The sequence below is a fragment of the Mastigoproctus giganteus genome, chromosome 10, assembly GCF_048544385.1.
Source record: "Mastigoproctus giganteus isolate SK-2022 chromosome 10, ASM4854438v1, whole genome shotgun sequence".
In the NCBI taxonomy this organism is placed as follows: Eukaryota; Metazoa; Arthropoda; class Arachnida; order Uropygi; family Thelyphonidae; genus Mastigoproctus; species Mastigoproctus giganteus.
Window position 1 is genome coordinate 83,840,764 of NC_143584.1, and position 24,835 is coordinate 83,865,598.

A 24,835-nucleotide genomic window follows, 5' to 3' on the forward strand; every position below is an offset into this window, starting at 1 on the left:
ATGGAGGCACTAGTTAAAGAAGCACTGCAGGATCATTTAGACAAGACCTCAGTTATAGCTCGGACACAGCATGGTTTTGTTAAGGGGAAGTCTTGCCTGACCAATTTGATTGGGTGCTATGATGCAGTCACAAAGGAACTGGATGCTGGGAATAACTTTGATATTATATACTTGGATCTTAGCATTAGCATTAGTAGAGGCATTTGATGCAAGAAAGCAAGCTTATGCAGCATCAGCCAAAAAAAAAAAAAAAAAAAAAAAAAGTAACATAAATAAATAAAAATAACCACTTCCACTTCACCCCTCTGTTCGTTCGAAATACCTGTCCAGCTGAGCCTTAAACTTATTTAGGCTATCAACTTCCACGACAAGGGATGGAAGTCTGTTCCACCCACCAACCACCCGCTGGCTAAAGGCAAATTTCCGCACATCTATCCTACATCTGTCTTTCCTCAATTTGAATTTATGCCCTCTCAGGTGATTTTTCTGAGCTAGAGGAAGAATCCCATCAGCATTGAGCATGCTCAAACCATTCAAGACTTTGTACACCTCTATCAGATCACCCCGCTGGTACCTAGTTTCCAGACACTGTAATTTGCAAAACTTAAGCCTTTCTTCGTAAGAGAACCCCTTTGTCCCATTCACCAATCTAGTTGCCCTTCTCTGTACTCGTTCCAGCAGCTCTACATCCTTCCTGAAATGAGGCCTCCAGGCCTGTATACAGTACTCTAGGTGTGGCCTGACCATTGCCTTATACAAGGGAATAATCACCTCCTTATCCCTGCTAGAAAAATTCCTATATATCATTGACAATACACCATGAGCTACTCTTGCAGCTCGTCTGCACTGCTCAAAGAACTTCATATCTGCCTGCACCACCACCCCCAGGTCCCTTTCATTCTCTACCACTGTCAGTGTAGTACCACAGAGTTGATACGTTGCTCTGGGGTTGCTGTTTCCCATATGTAGTACTTTACATTTGTCAATGTTAAACTTCATTTGCCACCTCGAAGCCCATCTGCTCAACCTTTCCAAATCCTGTTGCAGCAGCATAGTGTCAGTAGTGTCCTTGACAACCCTGCCAACCTTCGTATCGTCTGCAAACTTGGACATTAAGCCTGATATACCATCATCAATATCATTTATAAATACAGAAAACAATAAAGGCCCCAATACTGAACCCTGAGGGACTCCACTAATAACATTAGTCCACGATGAGCAGTGTCCATTGATTACCACTCTCTGTCTTCTCCCCCTCAACCACCCCTTTATCCATAGCAGCAACTTGCCTCCAATGCCACACTGCTCCAATTTGTGCAGCAGTCTTCCATGTGCAACAGTATCAAAAGCCTTTCTAAGATCCAAGTATATAATATCAAAGTTATTCCCTGCATCCAGTTCTTTTGTGACTGCATCATAGTATCCAATCAAATTGGTCAGGCAAGACTTCCCCTTAACAAAACCATGCTGTGTCCTAGCTATAACTGAAGTCTTGTCTAGATGATCCTGCAGTGCTTCTTTCACCAGTGCCTCCATTAATTTTCCGGGAACAGAAGTTAAACTCACAGGTCTATAATTACTTGTGTCAGCCTTTGATCCCCCTTTGTGAATTGGGGTCACATTTGCACATCTCCAGTCAATGGGTACCTCCCCTGAGTCCAAGGAAGCTCTCATAATTATGGCTAAGGGTTTGCTTACCTCCTTTGCTGCCTCCTTTAATATAACTGGATAGATCCCATCCACCCCAGGTGCCTTTCTTGTGTTTATCTTCAACAATTTCTCCTCCACTTTGCTCTCAGTTATTACAAGATTCTCTAGCTTACTGCTAGAGTTGAATACACCTCTGGCATTCCCCTCGCTGAATAACTCCTCATGTGTGAATGTCGATGCAAAATATTCATTTAGTTTGTTAGCTACCCGAGCAGGGTCATCAACAGTTGACCCATCGATCTCAAGTGGACCAATCTGATTCATCCCCTTCCTTCTAGAGTTTACATAAGTAAAGAACTCTTTGCTGTTTTTCTTCGCATCCCTTGCCAAGGATCTCTCGTAATCTGCCTTCGCCTGCCTAACCTCCTTTGTAACTTGGTTACAGATCAACTTATATCTATCATAGGCGTCCGTGTCACGTGTTAATTTGTATGTATCCCATGCATTTTTCTTCTCTGCCATATGCCTTATTAGTTCATCTGACAACCATTTAGGCCTAAACCTTGAACAATATTTCTTAGTTGGTATGTGAAGCCTAGTAGCTTCCACAATAAGTTCTTTGAATGCTTCCCATTTTGAATTTGCTGTTGGCAATATCATCAGTTGATCCCACTGTATAGAATTTAAATACTGTCTCAGTCCATTGTAGTCGCCTTTACGAAAGCAATACCCCTTCCCTTTACCCCTAATGGTAGTTACCTCTTTGAGTAACTCCCACTTCAGCACACTGTGATCACTGCCACCAAGTGGTTCATTTATCTGCAGATTCTTAATGCATGAAGAATCACTACTGATAATCAAATCAAGAGTATTACTCCCTCTAGTTGCCTCCCGAACATGCTGATGTAGAAAACAATCATCCAATAAATCCACAAAAGCCTTGCTACTGTGTGAGTGACCAGCCCCCAAATTCCAGTCAATATCTGGGAAATTAAAATCCCCCATTATAAGACTCTCTGATTTACTGGCCCACTCTATTTCTCCGAACAGTTTCTTATTATACTCATCAGAGTCATTAGGCCTATAGCACACTCCTACTCTCAATTTTGATCTCCCAATGCTTATGTCACACCAAACTGACTCGACACTGCACTGTCCAGCGATGTCGACTGGCTTCACTTCCTTGGATTTTATGTGTTTTTTAACTAATAGCATAACCCCTCCTCCCTTCCTATCCTGTCTATCCTTTCTGTAGACATTGTACTCCCCAAATTCCAGTTCTGCATTTCTTATATCTGTGTGACACCACGTCTCTGAAATCCCCACAATATCTGCCTTTGATGTTTTGAGCAATACCTCAAATTCATCAAATTTATTTACTAAACTCCTAGCATTGGTGTACACACAAGTATACATGCACCTGTTCTTTTTCTTAGCTACCCTAACACAACCCATGTGTTTACTTGTACCCCAATGATTCCCAGCAGTCTCTGAAATATCCTGCATCTTATTTTCCAGGCTGCGGCTCAAAGAAAGGCTTTTGATACTGTTGCACATGGAAGACTGCTGCGCAAATTGGAGCAGTGTGACATTGGAGGCAAATTGCTGCTGTGGATAAAGGGGTGGCTGAGGGGGAGAAGACAGAGAGTGGTAATCAATGGACACTGCTCCTCGTGGACTAATGTTATTAGTGGAGTCCCTCAGGGCTCAGTGTTGGGTCCATTATTGTTTTCTGTATTAATAAATGATATTGATGATGGTATATCAAGCTTAATGTCGAAGTTTGCAGACGATACAAAGGTAGGCAGGGTTGTCAAGGACACTACTGACACTATGCTGCTGCAACAGGATCTGGAAAGGTTGAGCAGATGGGCTGAGAGGTGGCAAATGAAGTTTAACATTGACAAATGTAAAGTACTACACATGGGAAACAGCAACCCCAGAGCAACGTATCAACTCTGTGGTACTACACTGACAGTGGTAGAGAATGAAAGGGACCTGGGGGTGGTTGTGCAGGCAGATATGAAGTTTTCTGAGCAGTGCAGACAGGTTGCAAGAGTAGCTCATGGTGTATTGTCAATGATATATAGGAATTTTTCTAGCAGGGATAAGGAGGTGATTATTCCCTTGTAAAAGGCAATGGTCAGGCCACACCTAGAGTACTGTATACAGGTCTGGAGGCCTCATTTCAAGAAGGATGTAGAGCTGCTGGAACGAGTACAGAGAAGGGCAACAAGATTGGTGAATGGAACAAAGGGGTGCTCTTACGAAAAAGGCTTAAGTTTTGCAAATTACAGTGTCTGGAGACTAGGCACCAGCGAGGTGATCTGATAGAGGTGTATAAAGCATTGAATGGTTTGAGCATGCTCAATGCTGATGGGATTCTTCCTCTCGCTCAGAATAATCACCTGAGAGGGCATAAATTCAAATTGAGAAAAGACAGATGTAGGATAGACGTGCGGAAATTTGGCTTTAGCCAGCGAGTGGTTGGTTGGTGGAACAGACTTCCATCCCTTGTCGTGGAAGTTGATAGCCTAAATAAGTTTAAGGCTCAGCTGGACAGGTATTTTGAACGAACAGAGGGGTGAAGTGGAAGTGGGTTTTTTTTTTTTTTTTTTTGGCTGATGCTGCATAAGCTTGCTTTCTTGCATCAAATGCCTCTGCTAATGCTTATGCTGGATTGCAGGCTAGCTTAAAGATGGGAGACAGAGGGCTGTCATAAAGGGTTAGCTTTTAAGATAGACCTCTGTATCAAGTGGATCCATCAAGGATCGGTGTTGCCCCCCCCTCCCCCTAAAAACACTGATACCTTAGTTTTCATTTTCATAAATCAGATTTATGAAGCAATCGAAAGAAGTCAAAGTGGGAATGTGATTAAAAATCTGAGCTCAGCCATTTTGCCTTCAGAAAGGGTTGGATTGCTTGTATGTATGGTCAAAAAAAAAAAAAAAAAAATGAAAACTAAAGTTTAATGCTTCTAAACATATGGTTATGCATTTTGGGAAAAGAAATCCTGAAGTAATGTACATCAGTGATTACTGAATTATGACCACTCAATCCGTAATGGATTATGCCACTTAGCTCACAGTATAAAAAGCAGAATAGCTTCCTACACTAGAGCAGTGATAATTTGGTACATGATATCATGGAGTTTCAAAAGGGCATGATTGTGGGAGTTTGTTCAACAGGTGCTTACATATCAGAAACAGCATGTCTTGTTGTTAGCTTATGGTCCACTGTCATAAGAAGTACAAAAAATGGTGTCGAACAGGTCAAACTCTCTCACCGCTGACAGAACTGTAATAGATTATGCAAGGTGGATAGTGCGCGAAGGGTGCAGTACCAGTAGTTGTGGATGTTATCTATCCCTTGGATTCGCCAGTTGTGGGAATTCCCGATTGCCCATTATATTTCTTCCTCATGAATCTCCCCTTCTGTCATCTCTGGTTTGTCCTTGGTTTTCTTCTATTCTAGTTCTGTCCAGGTTGTTTGGCTTACTTCACTGCTCCATATGTTGCCTCAGAACTCTTTGATTGTCTTTTGCTCCGGTGTCCCTTATTTGACAAGAGGAGAAAGAGACACCCTCCGGTGTCTCTTTCTCCTCTTGTCAAATCCTTCCATAGAAGGCTCTTTGTTTTTTTATCTAAGTTCAGGTTGTTCATTCTCCTCTGGATGCTCTCTTGTTTTTTTTGCCATAGTCTCTTGCTGAGTGCAAGAAGGTTCTGCTTCAGAGTGGCTAAGTATTCTCTGGTTTATGGTCTCATGTTTGCTGTGAATGTTGCCTTTCTTTAGGATGTTATTCACTATGCCTTGCTCCTGTAACCTTGTTGGTACTGGGTCAGTTGGCCTATCTTGACTCTTAGCTTGTCTATTTTCTGCTGAAGCCTTCTTTACAATGCTGGAGGTACCTTGTTTTTCAGTTTCTTTTCTTCTGCTGCTGGTCATGACTTTGTGTGTTTCAGCTTCCTTGTGTTATTTCTTTCTGCTCTTCCTCCCATATTTCAGTGTTGTTTATATTCTTTGTTTTTTACAGTTGGTGGCTTACCTCCTGCTTGGGTTTTTCCAAGATTGTAAGAGCTATCAGGTTCTTTGTGATAATGGTCCTTCTTTGGGCTGCTGTTCACTCAACTGAACAGTCAGTACTTGTTCTAAATAAGTGGTGTGTAGTCTCATCCTGTACATTATCATATCAGTCTCTAGCTTGGTTGGTTACTTTGTAGTATTCACATAATGAACATATTCGTTTCAATGCTACATTTCATGCATTGCATTTCTTCCTATCCTCTGTGGTTAGTAGTGTGTGTGGTTGCTCTTAAAGCACTTCCAGTTGATTGGTCTAGATGGCTTTGTCTTATCCTTGTGGTAGCTATACGAGGGGCAGGGTTCCCTTGCTACACTGTCGTCTTAGGGAGACTGTGTCTGACTTTTTTAACTGAACCCTTTACCTAAGTCCCGGATGCAAGTGACTTTATCCTGTGTCACACTAGGTGCATTATGTTCATTATTTCTCTGCAACATTATCCATTTATGGATGTGAGCCTGTGTATCTTCGGCTGAGGCATTTCTTGAGAGTGACACCAGATAGTGCCACTATCTGCCTCAGCTGTCACTTTGATCTTGGGGGAAGTGGTTCTGATGAAGTGACTTTTTTGATTTTTTTAATTATTTAGTATTATTTTATTATTCTGCCAATCTCCAAGTGTGATGGACATTTGTTTGCTCCTCTCAAGGTGGGTCTTGAGCCTGGGTCCATCAGGCTGGCAGTCCACTGTCGTAACCACCAGGCGATCGCTCCCCCATTATTATTATTATTTTATTTATTTTTTTTTTTTAATGAAGAAACAGTTTATTTCTTTGCATCATTTATCCTTATTAATTTAAGATTTGGAGTTAGGCTGCCACATCATCCTCATATATTTCAGCATCTCTGCACAGCACATCAAGACAATGTTCTGACTTTCTGTCAGATTACATAGATGTTCTGAAGTCAGAATTGTAAGTGGGATCAGCTCTGTCTCCCATACAAAACGGCATCAGCTCGTATTCCACAAGAAAGTAGCATATACGTATAGCAGCATTGCATGTAATACAACTATACTGGGTCATATAAAAATTGGCCGATACCAAGATATTGGTATCAGAATTTGAATTTGGCGAGTACAATGTGTACAGAAAGGATAGATGGGATAGGAAAGGAGGAGGAGTTATGCTGTTAATTAAGAAACATATAAAATCTAAGGAAGTGCATCCAGTTGATATGGGTGGACAATGCAATGTTGAGAAAGTATGGTGTGACAAGCTCTGAAAAGCAAAATGAGAGGAGGAGGAGGAGGAGGAGTGTGTTATAGGTCTAGTGACTATGAAGACAACAAACCACAATACAGAGAAATAGAGTGGGCCAGTAAATCAGAATGTCTTATAATGGGGGATTTAACTTCCCAGATATTGACTGGAACTTGTGCTTGGTCACTAGGAAGGCTTTTGTTGATATATTGGATAATTGATTCCTACAACAGCATGTCCGAGAGGCAATCAGAAGGAATAATGCTCTTGATCTTATTATCAGCAGTGATTATTCATGCATTAAGATTATTATTATTATTCATGCATTAAGAGTCTGCAGATAAAGAAACCACTAGGTGGCAGCGAACACAATATACTGATGTTGGATTTACTCAAAGATGTAACTACCATCATGGGAAAGGGAAAGGTTTTTGTTCTTGTAAAGGTGACTACAGTGGTCTCAGAACAGCTTTTAAATTGTATACAGTAGGTCCAAGTGATGATGTTACCAACAGCGAATTCTAAATGAGAAGTATTCAAGAAATTAATCTTGGACGCTACTAGGCTTTTCATACCAACTAAGAAATACTGTTTAACGTTTAGGCCTAAATGGATGTCAGATAAACTAATGCGACTCGTGGCAGAGAAGCAAAATGCATGGGACGCATATAAATTATCAGAAGACGCAGAAGCCTATGGTAGATATAATCTTCCTTATCTTGTGTGACATGCTTATCTTGTGTAAGCAGGTCACACAAGATAAGGCAGATTATGAGAAATCTTTGGCAAAGGATGCAAAGAAAAAAGCAACAACTTGTTTAATTATGTAAAATCTAGAAGGAAGGGAATGAATCAGATTGGTTCACTTGATATTGATGGTTTGACTGTTGATGATCCTGCTCAGGTAGCTGACAAACTGAATGAGTATTATGCATCTACATTCACACATGAGGAGTTATTCAGGGAGGGGAATGCCAGGAGTTAATCAAACTCTGGCAGGCAGCAAAATGATTTTGTAATAACTGAGAGCAAAGTGGAGGAGAAATTGTTGAAGTTAAACAAAAGAAAGGCAGCTGGGTTGGATGGGATCTATCCAATTATATTTAGGGCGGTAGTGAAGGAGGTAAGCAAACCTTTAGCCATAATTATGAAAAGTGTCTTTGGATTCAAAGGAAATCCCCACAGACTGGAGGTATACTGGTGTATCCTCAATTCACAAAGCGAGATCAAAGAGTGATATGAGTAATTTGAGAGCTGTTAGTTTAATTTCTATTCCAGAGAAAGTAATTTAATCACTAGTTAAAGAAGCATTGCACGATCATCTAGACAAGACTGCAGTAATAATTCAGACACACCATGGGAAGTCTTTGCTGACTAACTTGATTGGATACTATGATTTGGTACCACAAAACAACTGGATGCAAAAAATAATTTTGATACACATGCTTGGATATCAGAAAAGATTTTGATACTGTTGCAAATGGAAAACTAGTACAAATTGGAGCAATATGGCATTGAGGGCAAGTTGCTGCAATGGATAAAGGAATGGTTCAGTGGGAGAAGACAGACAGTAGTAATCAATGAACACTGGTTTTCATGGAGTAACATTATTAGTGAAGTCTCCCAGTCTTCTGTGTTGGGTCCATTGTTGTTTTCCATATTTATCAATGATATTGATGAAGGTATATCCGGTTTAATGTCCAAGTTTGCAGACAATGTGAAGGTTGTCAGGGTTGTTAATGACAGTACACTACTGCAATAGGATCCTGAAAAGTTGGGCAGATGGCCTGAGTGGTGGCAACTGAAGCTTAACATTGATGAATGCATATTACTGCATATGAGTTGTAGTAACCCCAGAATAATGTACCAACTGAACAGTACTACATTTTGGTTAGTTTAGAATGAAAAAGACCTGGGGATAATTGTGCAGTCAGAATGGCTGCAAGAGCAGTCATGGCGTGTTCTCAATGATATACAGGAATTTTGCTAGCAAGGGTAAGCAGGTGATTATCCCATTGTATATGGCAATGGTTAGTAGGCATGTTGAGTACTGCATACATGTTTGGAGGCCTCATTTTAGGAAGCAGGTGGTGCTGCTGGAATGAGTGCAGAGAAGGGTAGCAAGATTGGTGAGCAGAACAAAGAGTTGCTCTTACCAAGAAAGTCTTTATTTCTGAAAATTGCAGAAATGAAGACTAGGAGACTATGTACATGCAGAGTGATCTGATTCAGGTGTTTAAAGCTTTAAATGGATTGAGCAAGCTCAATGCTGTTGGGATTCTTCCTCTTGCTTAGACTACACACATGAGCGGATGCAAATTCAAATTGAGGAAGGACGGTTGTAGAATAGATGTGTTGAAATTTGCCTTTAGCCAAAGGATGGTTGATTTTTGGAACAGACTTCCATCTGTTGTTATGGAAGGTTATAATTTAAATAAATTCAAGGAAGACCTAGATAAACTATTGGATTGAATGAACAGGTGAAATGGGAGGCTGTCATCTTTTTGTTTTCAACTGATGCTGTATTAGCTTGCCCATCATTTGCTGCTACTAATACTAATAAAAATATTTTGTGATTTTTACTTTTATGTAAATAATTCTTATTTGCAATTAAGTGTTATGCAATTAAATGTTATGATTATGTAAAGAAGTCTTTGCTTTGATAAAAGAAGCCCTGACTTCTTTTATAATAGACTAGTTATATCTACTATTGGCTTCTGTATCACCTGATAATTTATATGCATTCCATGCATTTTTTTCTCTGCCATGTCTCATTAGTTCATCTGTTAAGCATTTAGGTCTATGCCTTGAACAATATTTCTTAGTTGGAAAAAAGCTGAAAGCTTCTATGATTGTAACACTGAATGCTTCCTATTTAGAATTTGTTGTTGGTAACATTATCAGTTAGTCCAATTGCATAGAACTTAAAACCTGTCTGAGATCAGTGTACACTGAGACCACTTTCAAAAGCCTCTTCCTTTACAGCAGTTTTGTCTTTTAGTAAATCCCATCAGTACATTGTGATCACTGCCTCCTAGTGGGTCTTTTAAATGCAGATTTTTAATTCATGAAGAATTGCTACAGATAATCAGATCAAGAATATTACTTCTGCTTGTTGTCTTTTTAATATACTGCTGTAAAAAACAGCAGCATGTTAGAAAGTTCGTAAATTCTATTTAGTGGAACCAACAAATGATGTTATCAACAGCAAATTCTAAGGGAAGTAACCATAGTAGCTACTAGGTTTTTTATACCAACTAAAAAATACTGTTTCAGGCTTAGATCTAAATGGATGTCAGATAAACTGATGAAACTCTGGCAGAAAAGAAAAATTAGTCTAGCATATTTAGAGACAGAAGCTCAGTTCTATTACGCACTTCTAATTGAGGCTATCTGATGTTTAGCCAAAATTTGTCACAACAGTACTTTTGATTTTTTTAAATGAATAATAGAATTGCTCTCTTGGTGATATTCTTTTTTATTAAAAATGAATATTAGTAACTTCAGATGTATTCATGTATAATGTAGTTGTTGCTAAAATAAGCTTTAGTCCAAGCCCTTGTTACTGGAGGGACAATAGTGTCCCCCAACAGTTAATACAGAATATCGTAATGCAGAGCATTAGTATTTTCTCAAACAAACTCATTACCTATATTGAAATAGTACCCACTTCTGATGTAGAAGAAATTGTTATTTTCATTAGTTTTATAACATATTCACCACAAATGTAACAGAAACTGCAGGCTTTGTTAGCACACTGACATGAGCTTTCAAATGGAAAATATTTCATTTGCACAAAATGAATTTTAGGAACGTGTAGAAACAATTTGCTTCAAATTCTATATTAAATAATATCATTAATTTCACAAGCGTAATTTAACATAGTACTGTGCCACTTAGTGCTTTTTATTATAATGTAATCCAATTAATTTTGTACTCTTATCGAAATCTTATTAATTTTCATAAGTCTCAATTTTTTTTTCATATGTAATGCTTTTTGCTGTTTATTGGAAATTATTAAAACAAAATTTAAAAATCCAACTGACAGGATATGTTACTGCGTGACAGGAAGAAAACACTCAAGACTTTTAATTATTTAAGGCCGACAGGTGTGCTGCACATCATTAAGAAAATGAAATTTTTAAATGCAGCTGTAATTTATTTCCTACCAAATTTTTTGCCCACCATAGTGCACTTCACTCTGTGCTCGTTCACTATAATTCTTTGTATTTTTTGATGCCCTCTCTGACCTGTGCTCTGTCTTCCATTCCACCAAATAGTGCTATTCACTCTAAAAATGTTCATAAAAGTTAGCCATTAACAGGTGCTTAGATCCTTGTTATGGTCTATTGGAAAGAATAATAATAAAAATAAATAAATAAATCCTCTTAAATTCAGTTTTCCAGTCAACTGCAATACATGTTACTACCACTGCTAATATTAATTACAACAAGCACCACTAACACTAAGCTCACATCGGTAGCACAGTTGGTAGAATCACCATCCTCCCCACACTAGTTGGAAAAGATCTGAGTTCGAGTCCTGTCGATGACGGGAGGTACAGCTACTACGAGGAGTTGGTACAGCTAATCTTGCAAAAATTAATGGCACAATATTCCTCTGTCCACAGCTATAAAATGGTATGGTTGTGCATGTGCAGCTTTTGCATTTGCATTAGTAGAGGTATATGATGCAAGAAAGCAAGCTCATATAGCATCAGCAAAAAGAAAAAAACCCTTCTCACCCATCCATTCACTCCAAATGATTGTCTAGTTCTGCCTTGAACCTTGAACTTATTTAAGTTTTTGACCACCACTACAACACTTGGAAGTCTGTTCCAACTATCAACAACCCGCTGGCTAAAGGCAAATTTTTGCATATCTATTCTACAATTGTCTTTCCTCAATTTGAATTTGGCCCCTCAGGTGAGTAATCTGAGCAAGAGGAAGAATCCCATCAGCATTGAGCTGGCTTAAACCATTCAAGGCCTTATTTACCTCAATTAAATAACATCACAGGTGCCTAGTCTGCAGACACTAATTTCAGAACATAAGTCTTTCTCGGTAACAGCAACTCTTTGTTCCACCCACCATTCTCATTACCCTTCTCTGTACTTGTTCCAGCAGTGCTACAGCCTTCCTAAAATGAGGAATTGGATCTGTATGCAGTACTCAAAGTGTGACCATTGCCTTATACAAGGGAACTATCACCTCTTTATCACTGCTAGCAAAATTTCTGTATTACATTGAAAAGACACCATGAGTTATTCTTGCAGACTGTCAGAACTGCTCAAACAACTTTATATCTGACTGCACAATTACCCCCAGGTCCTTTTCATTCTCTACTACCCTGAGTGTAGTACCACACACTTGGTATGTTACGCTGGGATTACTGCTACCCATATGAAATACTTTACATTTGTCAATGTTAAACTTCTGTTGCCACCTCTCAGCTCATCTGCTCAATTTTTCTAGATCCTGCTGCAGTAGCAGTATACTGTCATTACTAACTCTGCCAACCTTCATATTATCTGCAAACTTGGACATTAACAGTGATATACCTTCATCAATATCATTAATAATTGCAGAAAACAACACTGAGCCCAACACCAAACCCTGGGGGACTCGATTAATAACATTAGTCCACGAAGAGCAGTGTCCATTGATTACCTCTCTCTCTTCTCCCACTCAACCATTCTTTTATCCATTGTAGCAACTTGCCCTTAATGCTATACTACTTCAATTCGTACAGTAGTCTTCCATGTGTAGTAGTATCAGAAGCTTTCCTAAGTATATGATATCAAAATTATTTTTTGCATCCGGTTCCTTTGGGACCACATCATATAATATCCAGTCAGATTTGTCAAACAAGACTTCTCCTTAACAAATCCATGCTGTGTCTGAACTATAATTGCAGTCTTGTCTAGATGATCCTGGAGTGCTTCTTTAACCAGTGACTCCATTATTTTCCCTGGAACAGAAGTTAAACTAATAGGTCTTTAATTACTCGTGTCTCCCTTTGTGAATTGGGGACACACTTGCACATCTCCAGTCCACAGGGCCTCCCCTGAGTTCAAGGAAGCTTTCATAATTATGATTAAGGGTTTGCTTGCTTCATTTGCTGTTTCCTTTAATATAACTGGATAGATCCCATCCACCCCTTTTTTATGTTCAATTTCAACAATTTCTCCTCCACTTTGCTCTCAGTTATTACAAAATCATTTAGATCCCTGCTGGGTTTTGATAAGCTTCTGGCCTCCGCTTCCCTACAGACTTCCTCATGTTTGAATGTAGACAAAATACTCGTTTTGTCAGCTACATCAGCAAGTTCATCAGCATCAAGCCGTAAATGTCAAGTGGACCAATCTGATTCATTTCCTTCCTTCTAAAGTTTCAATAAGTAAAGAAATATCTGCTATTTTTCTTTGCATCCTTTGTCAATGATTTCTCAGAATCTGCCTTCGCTTGCCTAACCTCCTTTGTGACTTGATTACTTGAACCCACTGTATACAATTTAAAAACTGTCTGTGACCATTGTAGTCACTTTTACAGGAGAAAAAAACCTTTCCCTTTACTCTTGATGGTAGTTACATCTTTGAGTAAATCCCACATCAGTATATTGTGTTCACTGCCACCTAGTGGTTCCTTTATCTTCAGACTCTTAAATGCATGAATAATCACTGATGATAATAAGATCAAGAGTATTTTCCTTCTGGTTGCCTCTCGAATATGCTGCTGTCGAAAAGAATCATCCAGTTAATCCACAAAAGCCTTCCTAATGTGCAAGTGACCAGTCCACAAGTTCCAATTAATGCATATTACAAAAATATCTTTTCTTACATATTACAAAAAATATACACTTTATACATGCTCCAGCTTAGGGATATTATGGGAAAGGGAACACTCACTTGTGGTTCTGATTTAATGAAGATTATTATTAATTATAAAATTTTGCTTTATTAACTGTTGTTTGCAATCATGGAGTCACTTTTAGCTCCACACTGCACAGTAGCACTCAGTGATGCATGAAGAGGCTTTCAGATAAATTTGTTATTTAAAACTAAATTCGACAATTTAAAAGGTCTTGATTCAGGAGAGTGCTGCACTTGCACTACATTTAGTGGTTTTGGGCAATCTGTTGTAAATAATGTAATACAGTACACATATAAGGTTTTAAAATTTTAAGTAAGTTTCCTTGCATTTTCTTGAACATGTTCTGTATTTATGTCTTATTGTATAATTTATGTATTTGAAGTTTATATTTAAAGGTTTCAAAGAGGTGCCTCCATAGCCAGGTGGGGAGGAGCAGCAGTGCATAGCACACGCTTCTTGATTAGAGTGGGGTTTGAGCCTGTGGCCACCAAATACGGAGGGTGCGGAAAGGTCAGGGACCACCGCATATCCCTGGAGCAATATGGCCTTAGTTGCCAATGCTCCTAAAAACCAAATAACAAACAACAAACAAAGGTTTCAAATGTTGCTGTTACACTTCTCATTCTTATATAGAAAAATGTCGCAAAAATTAGTCAGAAACACTGGTCATGCTAAACTGTTAAAATTACTTACAATATTTCCTATTAATAAATTTGCCCCTGTTTAACATGGATTCACATAGCACTCTGATTTTATGGCCCAATTAACTGCGATTTTACAAAAAATAGGGGTAAATGCTATTAATGAGGTACTTGTATCTCATAAATTTCTAATATTTAGTTTTTAATATAAAATAAGGAATATTTCCAAAAATCTGACACAAAAGGAATATTTTGGTGTTATTTTCACTATCATGGAAAAAAATTGCATTTACAAAATTTCTTACTCTACTAGAAAAAATTTTTATTTAAATGTGTAGTTTAATAATAAGGAAATTTCTATACAATTACATCTTATGAGATGCAATTATGGTTTAAAACACTGTAATGTATGTTTTATATTTTATAAAATATGAGGCAATTCTTTCATAGATAAAAAATTTAAGACAGTATTTAAAGAACATGCTGCATTTGGAAACATCCTAAAATAAAATTAACTCTGTTTCTCCCTCTCCTGTTATTTTGAAGTCATTTGTTCCATTTACCAAGCTGGGAGTTATTCTCGGACTTCTTATTCCTCGATGTACTGACCCACTAGCAGACATTCGACAGGCAGCTTTGGATTCTGTGTTTTGTTTGCTTCAGATTGCTCACCAGTGTCAGAGTAAGATATGGATTTTTTCCTTTTATTTTCATTGTACATACAACAGAACCCAGATAAGAATTTCCCCATATTCTCATGTACTATGTTTGGTTTCTTAATTCCCATTATCAACTCTATGTATTATATTATCAACTCTATATATTGTATTATTTTCCTGCTTAAGAAGTTTCCTGGGTGAAAAGCTTTCCTGCATAAGAAGTACGTGATAAAGAATACATAATGATATTTTCCCACTAAATACATTTTTTAAGTATAGAAATTCTTTATTTTTATATTTAAAAAAAAAAAAAATTAAACAATGTAAACATTTTGGTAATCGAACAAGTCAGTGCCTAGCATCATTTCAGTTCGTAGTAAATCACCACAGTAAGTGACATGGCATCATTTTTGTTACATCTCATATTGTGAATTCCTCCACAATGAGTTTCCCTGATATTGCACTACCTTGAATAGGCAACACTTCACCAGTGGAGAATACTGATGTTACTTATTCTTAGCAGATACCAAGAATAAGTAACATTAGTCTTTTTCACTGGGGAAGCGTTGCTTATTTAAGGTATTGCAATAACAGGGCAACTCGTTGTGAAGGATACCACTGGATACTTGGCTGATACCACAACCACCAGGGGTGGTGGTATCCACAGAAAATAAGTAACATAGTCTTCTCTACTGGCGAAGCGTTGCTTTGAGGTAGTGCAATATCAGGGCAACTTGTTGTGAAGGCATTCATAATATGAGATGGCATTTCACCTACTTTGGTGATTTACTACGAGGTAAAATGATGCTATGCACTAACTTGTAAAATTAGTGAATTTTCCATAGTGTGAGGGTTTCAGCCTTAAAACTGTTTTAGTATAAAAATTTTGATATAATGGAAGTGACATATTGCAATTGTTTTCATATAATTGGATATCATCGACCACATTTGCCGTTAAGTTCTGATGGTTTTGAACAGTTCTGAACTAGTGGATTATTGCTGTTTCTTATTTAATTTTGACCTTTTAAGGTATGCTGTTAGCTGAATTTATAGTACTATATTTATTTCTGTAGATTTTCATTAGTATTTTTGGTAATTCTTTAAAGAATAACCATATTTTTGTCTATCTACCTTATTGGCCATAATCATTTGCCCTCCTTGGCAGTTTTATTTTAACACTACAGATATTAATTATTAGTTATACTAATTTTATTATATTTTTATAATTTGAAGGGTTATAGTTGGAAGGATGAACTTCAAAAGAGTTCATTCTTCCAACTTGGTAATGAGTTTAATGAACAGAATGTTAAGCAATTAGAAACCTTCAGTTTAAAAATGTTTCCCATAGGCAGAGTAAAATATTTATAAATTCTGAAATAGTATTTAAAATCATGTTTAACTTATTTGTTTCTTTTAATTTTTATTTGTGCGGTTAATATTTCACACCCTTAGGTCATTTTCCCTTCTAAGATAATTTTCCCTCATAAGGAGTTCTAAACTCCTTATGAGGGAAAACTTCTTATCCAGGTTCTACTCTATTTAATTTACATACATTCTAATCTTAATAGGTTGAATTTTTATCATAATTGGTTGACTTACTTGCAGTTTTACCTAATATTGCCAGGTAGAATTACATGGCACTTTAAGATGTTCCCTTAAGTGTATCATTATATCACCCAGCAACAGGCAAACAAAAACATGTCACATTATTTTGATATGTTTGTGTGGAACTAGTATACAAATTTCTGATGTTTTCAAAAATTTAATGAGTGCATAACAATATGTAAGGTGATATTCTTCTAATACATGCTCCATTTTTCCTTTCATACTTGCTAATGAGAAAATGGTTCTGTGTGACAGTATATCACTCATCACTCATTCATTTGGAGAGGTCTCACTTTTAATCCCATTGTAGTCCTCTTCATTTCGGGTTGTAATTAGCCAATTCATGGGGGGAGAGAGGGGGTTCTCTTCGTGTAGTTTTTACAGGGTTTTCAGTGTGCAAAGCAGGCATATTGACTCAGGAACATACACACACATGCATTCACTTGCACTTTTGATGAAGCAGACTGGAGCAATATGGGTTAAGATGCCAATCTTAAGTTGCCAAGGTTTAGGCCTAAATGGATGTCAGATGAACTAATTAGACATGTGGCAGAGAAGAAAAATGCATGGGATACATATAAATTAACAGGCGACACAGAAGCCTACAATAGATATAAACTGATCTGTAACCAAGTCACAAAGGAGGTTAGGTAGGCAAAGGCAGATTACGAGAAATTCTTGGCAAGGAATGCAAAGAAAAATAGCAAAGAGTTCTTTACTTATGTAAACTCTAGAAGGAAGGAGATGAATCAGATTGGTCCACTTAATATCGATGGTTCAACTATTGATGATCCTGCTCAGGTAGCGAACAAACTAAATGAATATTTTGCATCGACATTCACACATGAGGAGTTATTCAGGGAGGGGAATGGTAGAAGTGTATTAAACTCTGGCAGTAAGCTAGATAATCTTGTAATAACTGAAAGTAAAGTGGAGGAGAAACATTGAAGATAAACATAAAGGCACCTGGGGTGGATGGAATCTATCTAGTTATATTAAAGGAGGCAGCAAAGGAAGTAAGCAAAACCTTAGCCATAATTATGACAGCTTCCTTAGACTCAGGGGAGGTATCCATGGACTGGAGATGTGCAAATATGACCTCAATCCACAAAGTAGGATCAAAGGGAGACATGGGTAATTACAGACCTGTTAGTTTAACTTTTGTTCCAGGGAAATTAATGGTTAAAGAAGCATTGCAGGATCATCTAGACAAGACTTCAGTTATAGCTGGGACACGGGATGCGTTTTTTAAGGGGAAGTCTTGTCTGACCAATTTGATTGGATACTATGATGTATTCACAAAGTAACTGGATGCAAAGAATAATTTTGATATATGATATATTTGGATCTTAGAAAGGCTTTTGATACTGTTGCACATGGAAGACTGCTGCACAAATTGGAGCAGTGTGGTATTGGAGGCAAATTGCTGCTATGGATAAAGGGATGGTTGAGTGGGAGAAGGTAGAGAGTGGTAATCAATGGACACTGCTCTTCGTGGTGTAATGTTATTAGTGGAGTCCCCCAGGGTTCAGTGTTGGGTCCATTGTTGTTTTCTGTATTCATCAATGATATTGATGATGGTATGTATCAGGCTTAATGTCCAAGTTTGCAGATTATACGAAGGTTGGCAGGGTTGTTAATGACACTAATGACAGTACGCTTCTGCAACAGGATCTAGAAAACTTGAGCAGATGGGCTGAGAGGTGACAACTGAAGTATAACATTGACAAATGTAAAGTACTGCATATGGGAAGCAGTAACTCCAGAGTACCACATCAACTGTTTGGTACTGTTATTGTTATTTGGTTTTTAGGAGCATTAGCAACTAAGGCCATATTGCTCGGGGATATGTGGTGGTCGTTCTCTGACCTTTCCGCATCCTCCGTATTTGGTGGTGACAGGCTTGAATCCCTGTCTAATCAAGAAGCATGTGCTATGCACTGCTGCTCCTTCCTACCTGGCTACGGAGGCGCCAGTGTGGTACTACACTGACAGTGGTATAGAGTGAAAAGGACCTGGAGGTAATTGTGCAGCCAGATATGAAGTTTTCTGACCAGTGCAGACAGTCTGTAAGAGTAGCTCATGGTTGCCTTGTCAGTGATATACAGGAACTTGTCTAGTAGGGATAAGGAAGTGATTATCCCCTTGTATAAGGCAATGGTCAGGCCACACCTTTAGTACTGTATACAGGTCTAGAGGCCTCATTTTAAGTACGATGTAGAGCTGTTGGAACGAGTGCAGAGAAGGGCAACAAGATTAGTGAATGGAACAAAGGGTTGTTCTTACGAAGAAAGGCTTAAGTTTTGCAAATTACAGTGTCTGAAGACTAGGCACCTGCAAGGTGATCTGATTGAGGTGTATAAAGCTTTGAATGGTTTGAGCATACACAATGCTGATGGAATTCTTCCTCTTGCTCAGAATAATCACCTGAGATGACATAAATTCAAATTGAGGAAAGACAGTTATAGAATAGATGTGCTGAAGTTTGCCTTTAGCCAGCGGGCGGTTGATTTCTGGAACCAAGTTCCATCTATCGTTGTAGAAGTTGATAGCTTAAACAGATTCAAAGCAGAACTAGGCAAACATTTGGTGTGAGTGGATGGGTGAAATGAGAAGGGTGTTTGTTTTTTTTTTTTTTTTTTTTTTTTGGCTGATGCTGTATAAGCTTTCTTTCTTGCATCATGTGCCCTTGCTAATGCTAATGTTCCATACAGTCAAGAACGAGGAAATTTTGGTGAATCTACAGTATACCAGCATAAAAGTATGTTTTCTTAATAATGCACAAATGTATTATTATAGAAAAAATGTGATGATAATTTTATAAATCCTTTTATGACCCAACTACTTCCAGCATGAAGAGCGATACAAAATGAAGCTGATTCTAAACTAGTGAATACTTGAGGTTGCCTCAAATTAGTTACATGAACAAGCATGTGTTGCATTTTGTACACTAAAAAGTGAGAAATCTGATTTCTATGTCTCATGCTTTGACATAAAAAAAATTTCCTGAATTCATTTTCATCACTTAGACAGGGAGTCACACTATTTGGGGCGCCTCCGTAGCCAGGTGGGCAGGAGCGGCAGTGCGGTAGCACACGCTTCTTGATTAGAAGCTCGAACCGGAGTTCGAGCCCATTACCACCAAATACGGAGGAAGCGGAAAGGTCAGGGAATGACCACCGCATATCCCCAGAGCAATATGGCCTTAGTTGCTAATGCTCCTAAAAACCAAATAACAACAACAACACTATTTGGTAGTACAGTACGTGTTTGAGGAACATGTGACGAAAGTTATGTCAGCCTATTGCTATCATATCAACAACTACTAAAAACACTGCAAGCCAGTAACTGTTAACCAGAAGAAACTTGTTCATGATGAATGGAAGACAAAAAATGATTTTTATATAGGTTTTTATATATAGGGTAGTCCAAAATTAAGGAGACAAGCTTGACTGTAAATAACACCGTTTGAAATATATATTTTAATTAACAATAAGTTCATACCAAAATTAAAAAAACTTTTGCAGCACTATGCAAAAAAAAAAAAAAATAAATAAATAAATAACCAACTAAAAAGTAGATAAGGAAAAAGATAAATATTCCACAAGTGCAAGATCCCGCATTTTGTTGCATTAAAACATAGCTGCCACTTTTCTGACCATTCTTGAAGCCTATTCAGGTCATCCTGAAGGAGCACTGCTTGCCACTGATTACACTAGTCAACACGGATTTTACCTCCAAGAAATTAAATGCTGTTTTTTAACTAAGTTTTACGCACAGATTTCGAAAATCACCATGATAATTTCACATCAAATCACAGTTATTAAATATAGAGGGAGTTACGTTTTACTAAATATTCCAATTTTGCATAATCTAGCCAGTAATGTATGACATACTGATTTATTTTAACAGATATAAGCTAATTCTCTTTATTGTAGCAATCGATTCTGGCTTCAGATTTTATTGTGATAAACATAATCAGACTTCTACCTATGATTCTTAGGTTCAAATTCCGATGCAACAATCTACAATTTGAAGAGAGCACACTTAGCATGTTTGTGAGGATTTTTGTAGGCTGTGCTAAGGTTTTACAAGTATTAACTGATCATGACATGTTCTCAGGGTTGTAAATCTATCCTCCAAACATAAACAGCCCCTTGAGAGTCAGAGGATGCAGCCCTCCTACCACTTCACAAGATGTCAACTATCAGCCAGTAAGTTCAGGTAGTGAGGTACATTTAATCAAACAAGATGAGTTGAATGATTTGGTTTGAGGCTTAAATTTGCCAAAAGAACAAGCTGAACTGTTAGGTTCTAGGTTACAGCAGTGGAATATACTTGCAGCAGGAACAAGGATTTCAGTGTTTCGAAAAAGACATGAAAAGTTTTTGGAATATTTTGCTATGGAGGACAGTAAGTGTTTTTGCAAAGACTTTATTCGACTTCTTTTAGAAGTCGAATAAAGTCTTTGGCATCTATGAATAAATGCCATTCATTCAGATGAATGGCATTTATTCATAGATGCCTCAAAATTAAATTTAAAAACAGTTTTGCTTCATAATGACAATGAATTATAAGCTCCAAAAAAGATCAGTGTTGTGCTATTTTATTTACTTGATTGTATTGTTATTTTATACTTTTTAAGAAGTTTTAAAAGTCTAATTATGCTTGTTATTTTTAATTTAGATAGTTTTTTTAGGTTTACTTAATGTACGTAAAACTGTGACTTCGTTCTAATCTTGCAGCCATTATTTTCATACAGAGTGAGTGGCCGACTGGGCTAGCCAGGTGGGTAAAGTGCTTGCCTGGCAACCCAAAGGTCACTGGTTCAAATCCCGCCTCGGGCTTGGATCAGAGTAGAGAATGCAAAAACCTTGGGAGCTGCAATATGGCCACAGAAGCTGAGGCACCAACAACTAAAAAAAAAAAAAAAAAAAAAAAAAAACAGTGAGTGGTAGGGAATTCAAATTTTTAATTTTGGTAAATAGGTAACTCTAATGTAAAACTAAATGGCGTAATACAAATCATTGCATTTATGAATCTATTTAGTGGTGTAGTATTGATAATTAATTAAATTTATTAATGTTATTAATTTTCATCGTTAATCAATAGCATTTGATGTCATGCCCCAGACTAGAGTGGCAAAGCAACAGGCACGAAGTGTCAGGTGTGCTGTGACAGTGAAAAACCGAGGGGGGGGGTTCCAATGCATCACACCCTTAAAAAATGTGCAGCTTGTGAAATGTTTGCAGAACTCTATGGAACAGGATATGATTTAGCCAAAGAGGATGTCTTTGTGTGTTCTACGTGCAAAGAATGCCAAAAAATTAAGCTCCAACTCAGCGTTCTGATGGGCGCTTATGAGAGTTTGAAGAGGGGTAAATTTAATACTTTCAAGACCCTTGAAGGTATTAAATTGGGGGGGGCCCATCAAGCTCTCAGCTGCTCATCTCAATGCCAGTACTCACTCTTGTACATCGTGCAACACATCGGCAATCTGCAGAGCCAAATGCCCTCGTCTCACAGGAGTTAGTTATTGTTTGGTGACTCTATTATCAGGGACACAGATAATATTTTGCGTAAAAAGGATAGATTGAATAGGACCGGGGTATATCTCCCAGGGGTAATAGTTGATGACATTGTAAAACAGATATCATCATCTTTTAAGAGCACAAAGGGTGATATTGTTGTACACGTTGGCACCAATGAAATTAAGAGTAGAAGATCTGCACAATTACTTAACAAGTATAAGTCAATGCTGAAAAAAAGTGAGTTAGGGTAAAATTTGAAAGTGTCTGCAATTCTGCCCAGATGCGATAGGAGGGAATATATATGATGAGAGCCTTGTCAATCAGTTCGGTCCTGGAGGGATTGTGCAAGGCTCATGGGGTAGAATTTTCTCAGTGAGGTCTGTGCTTGTTAACAGCAGAGACTGCTTCTACAGGGATGGTATACACTTAAATAGAAGGAGTGCAAGAATGCCTAATGCTATTGAGGCAGCATTAAGTGGTTTGAAAAACTGCTAGCTTGGGGAGATTCACAGGCTAAAACGTTAATAGTAGCCCCAAGCAGAAGTGAAAGTGATACTTGCACTGCTTCTATTAGAATTAGCAGTTGCCTGGAGGGTAGGGTGCTTGTGAGTTCAGAGACTGGTGGGAGTCATCATGAAACAAATAAATACATGTATTGTGTTAAGGTACCTAAGAATAGATGCATGTATGCTTGTATGTACACCAGTGCTAGAAGTATAGTAGATGAATTTGATGAATTTAAAGTGCTGCTCAGTGTAGTGCAGAATTGGAATTTGGGGGGGGGTACCATGTGCATAGAAAGGATAGGAAGGGAGGAGGGGTTATGCTGTTAATTAAGAAAAACATAAAATGTAAGTAAGTGCATCCAGTTGACATAGATAGACAGTGCATGTTGAGTGAGTTTGGTGTGACATAAGCACTGGGAAAGCAAAAATGAGAGTAGGAGTGTGTTATAGGCCTAATGACTAATGAGTACAACAAACAATTGTACCGAGAAATAGAATGGGCCAGTAAATCAGATTGTGTTATAATGGGGGATTTTAACTTTCCAGATATTTACTGAAACTTGTAGATTGGTCATTCGCACACCAGCAAGACTTTTGTGGATTTATTGGATGATGTTTTCTGCAGAAGCATGTTCGGGACAACCAGAGAGGTTAATACTCTTCATCTGGTTATCGCAGCGATTATTCATATATAAAAAATTTGCAGATGAAGGTACTACTAGATGGCAGTGATCACAGTGTACTGATGTGGGATTTACTTAAAGATAAAATTACCATCAGAGGTAAAGAGAAGTGTTTTTGTTCCAAAAAGGTGACTAGAGTTGCTCAGACGGTTTTTAAATTCTATACAGCAGGACAAACTGATGATGTTACTAACAGCAAATTCTAAGTGGGCTGCATTCAGAAACTAATTGTGGTAGCTACTAGGCTTTTCATACCCTTAGTTGAGGCATATGGTGCAGGAAAGTATGCTTATACAACAACAGCCAAAAAAAAAAAAAAAAAAACACCCTTCACATTTCACCCATCTGTTTCACTCCAAATGTTTGTCTAGTTCAGTCTTAAATTTATTTAAGCTATCAAATTCCACAACAACAGATGGAAGGGTGTTTCAGCAATCAACTACCCACTGGCTAAAGGCAAACTTCTGCACATCTATTCTACAACTGTCTTTCTTCAATTTGAATCTATGCACCCTCAGGTTCTTAATCTGAGCAAGCGGAAGTATCCTGTCAGCATTCAGCCTGCTCAAACTATTCAAGTCCTTATACAGCTCAATCAGATCACCTCGCAGGAGCTTAGTCTCAACATGCTGCAACTTGCAGAACTTAAGCCTTTCTTCATAAGTGCACCCCTTTGAGCTCTACGTCCTTCATAAAATGAGGCTTCCCGACCTGTACGCAGTACTCAAGGTAGGACCTAACCAATGCCTCATATAAAGGGATAATTTGTAGCAAAATTCATATATTTATTATTATTGACAAAACTCCATGACCTGCTTTGACAGCCCATCTGGACTGCTCAGAGAACTTCATATCTGACTACACAATTACTCCCAGGTCTTTTTCATTCTCCACCTTCCTGAGTGTAGTACCACACATTTGGTGTGTTTCTCTTGGGTTACTGCTAACCATAAGCAGTACTTTGCATTTGTCAATGTTAAACTTCAGTTGCCACTTACCCCATCTGCCTAGCTTTTCTAGATCCTGTTGCAGTAGCATAGTCTTTACTGTCATTAACAAGCCTGCCAATATTTGTATCATCTGCAAACTTGGACATTACTTTCTACCTCTCTCTCTCTCTCTCTCTCTCTCTCTCTGGATACTGAGAGAGAGAGAGAGAGAGAGATTGCCTTATACAGAGGGATTATCCCTCTGTATAAGGCAATGGTCATGCCACGCCTTGAGTACTGCATACAGGTCTGGAGGCCTCATTTTAGGAAGGATGTAGATTTACTTGAGCATATACAGAGAAGGGCAACAAGATTGGTGAGGGGAATGAAGGGATCCTCTTACCAAGAGAGGCTTAAGTTCTGCAAATTGCAGTGGCTGGAGACTAGGCACCTGCGCGGTGATCTGATTGAGGATG

At 38.1% G+C, this 24,835-nt stretch overlaps 1 protein-coding gene across 4 annotated transcripts in view; it reads left to right on the forward strand.

The window, feature by feature from the left end:
- Window positions 1-24,835, forward strand: part of c11.1 (maestro heat like repeat family protein c11.1) — a 1,259,325-nt gene that overhangs the window by 661,819 nt on the left and 572,671 nt on the right. For all 4 annotated transcript variants that reach the window (XM_090383553.1, XM_090383554.1, XM_090383556.1 and 1 more), the window contains exon 24: window positions 14,993-15,128. In XM_090383553.1, the coding sequence (XP_090239679.1) occupies window positions 14,993-15,128 (136 nt within the window). The remainder of the gene's footprint in view (window positions 1-14,992; window positions 15,129-24,835) is intronic.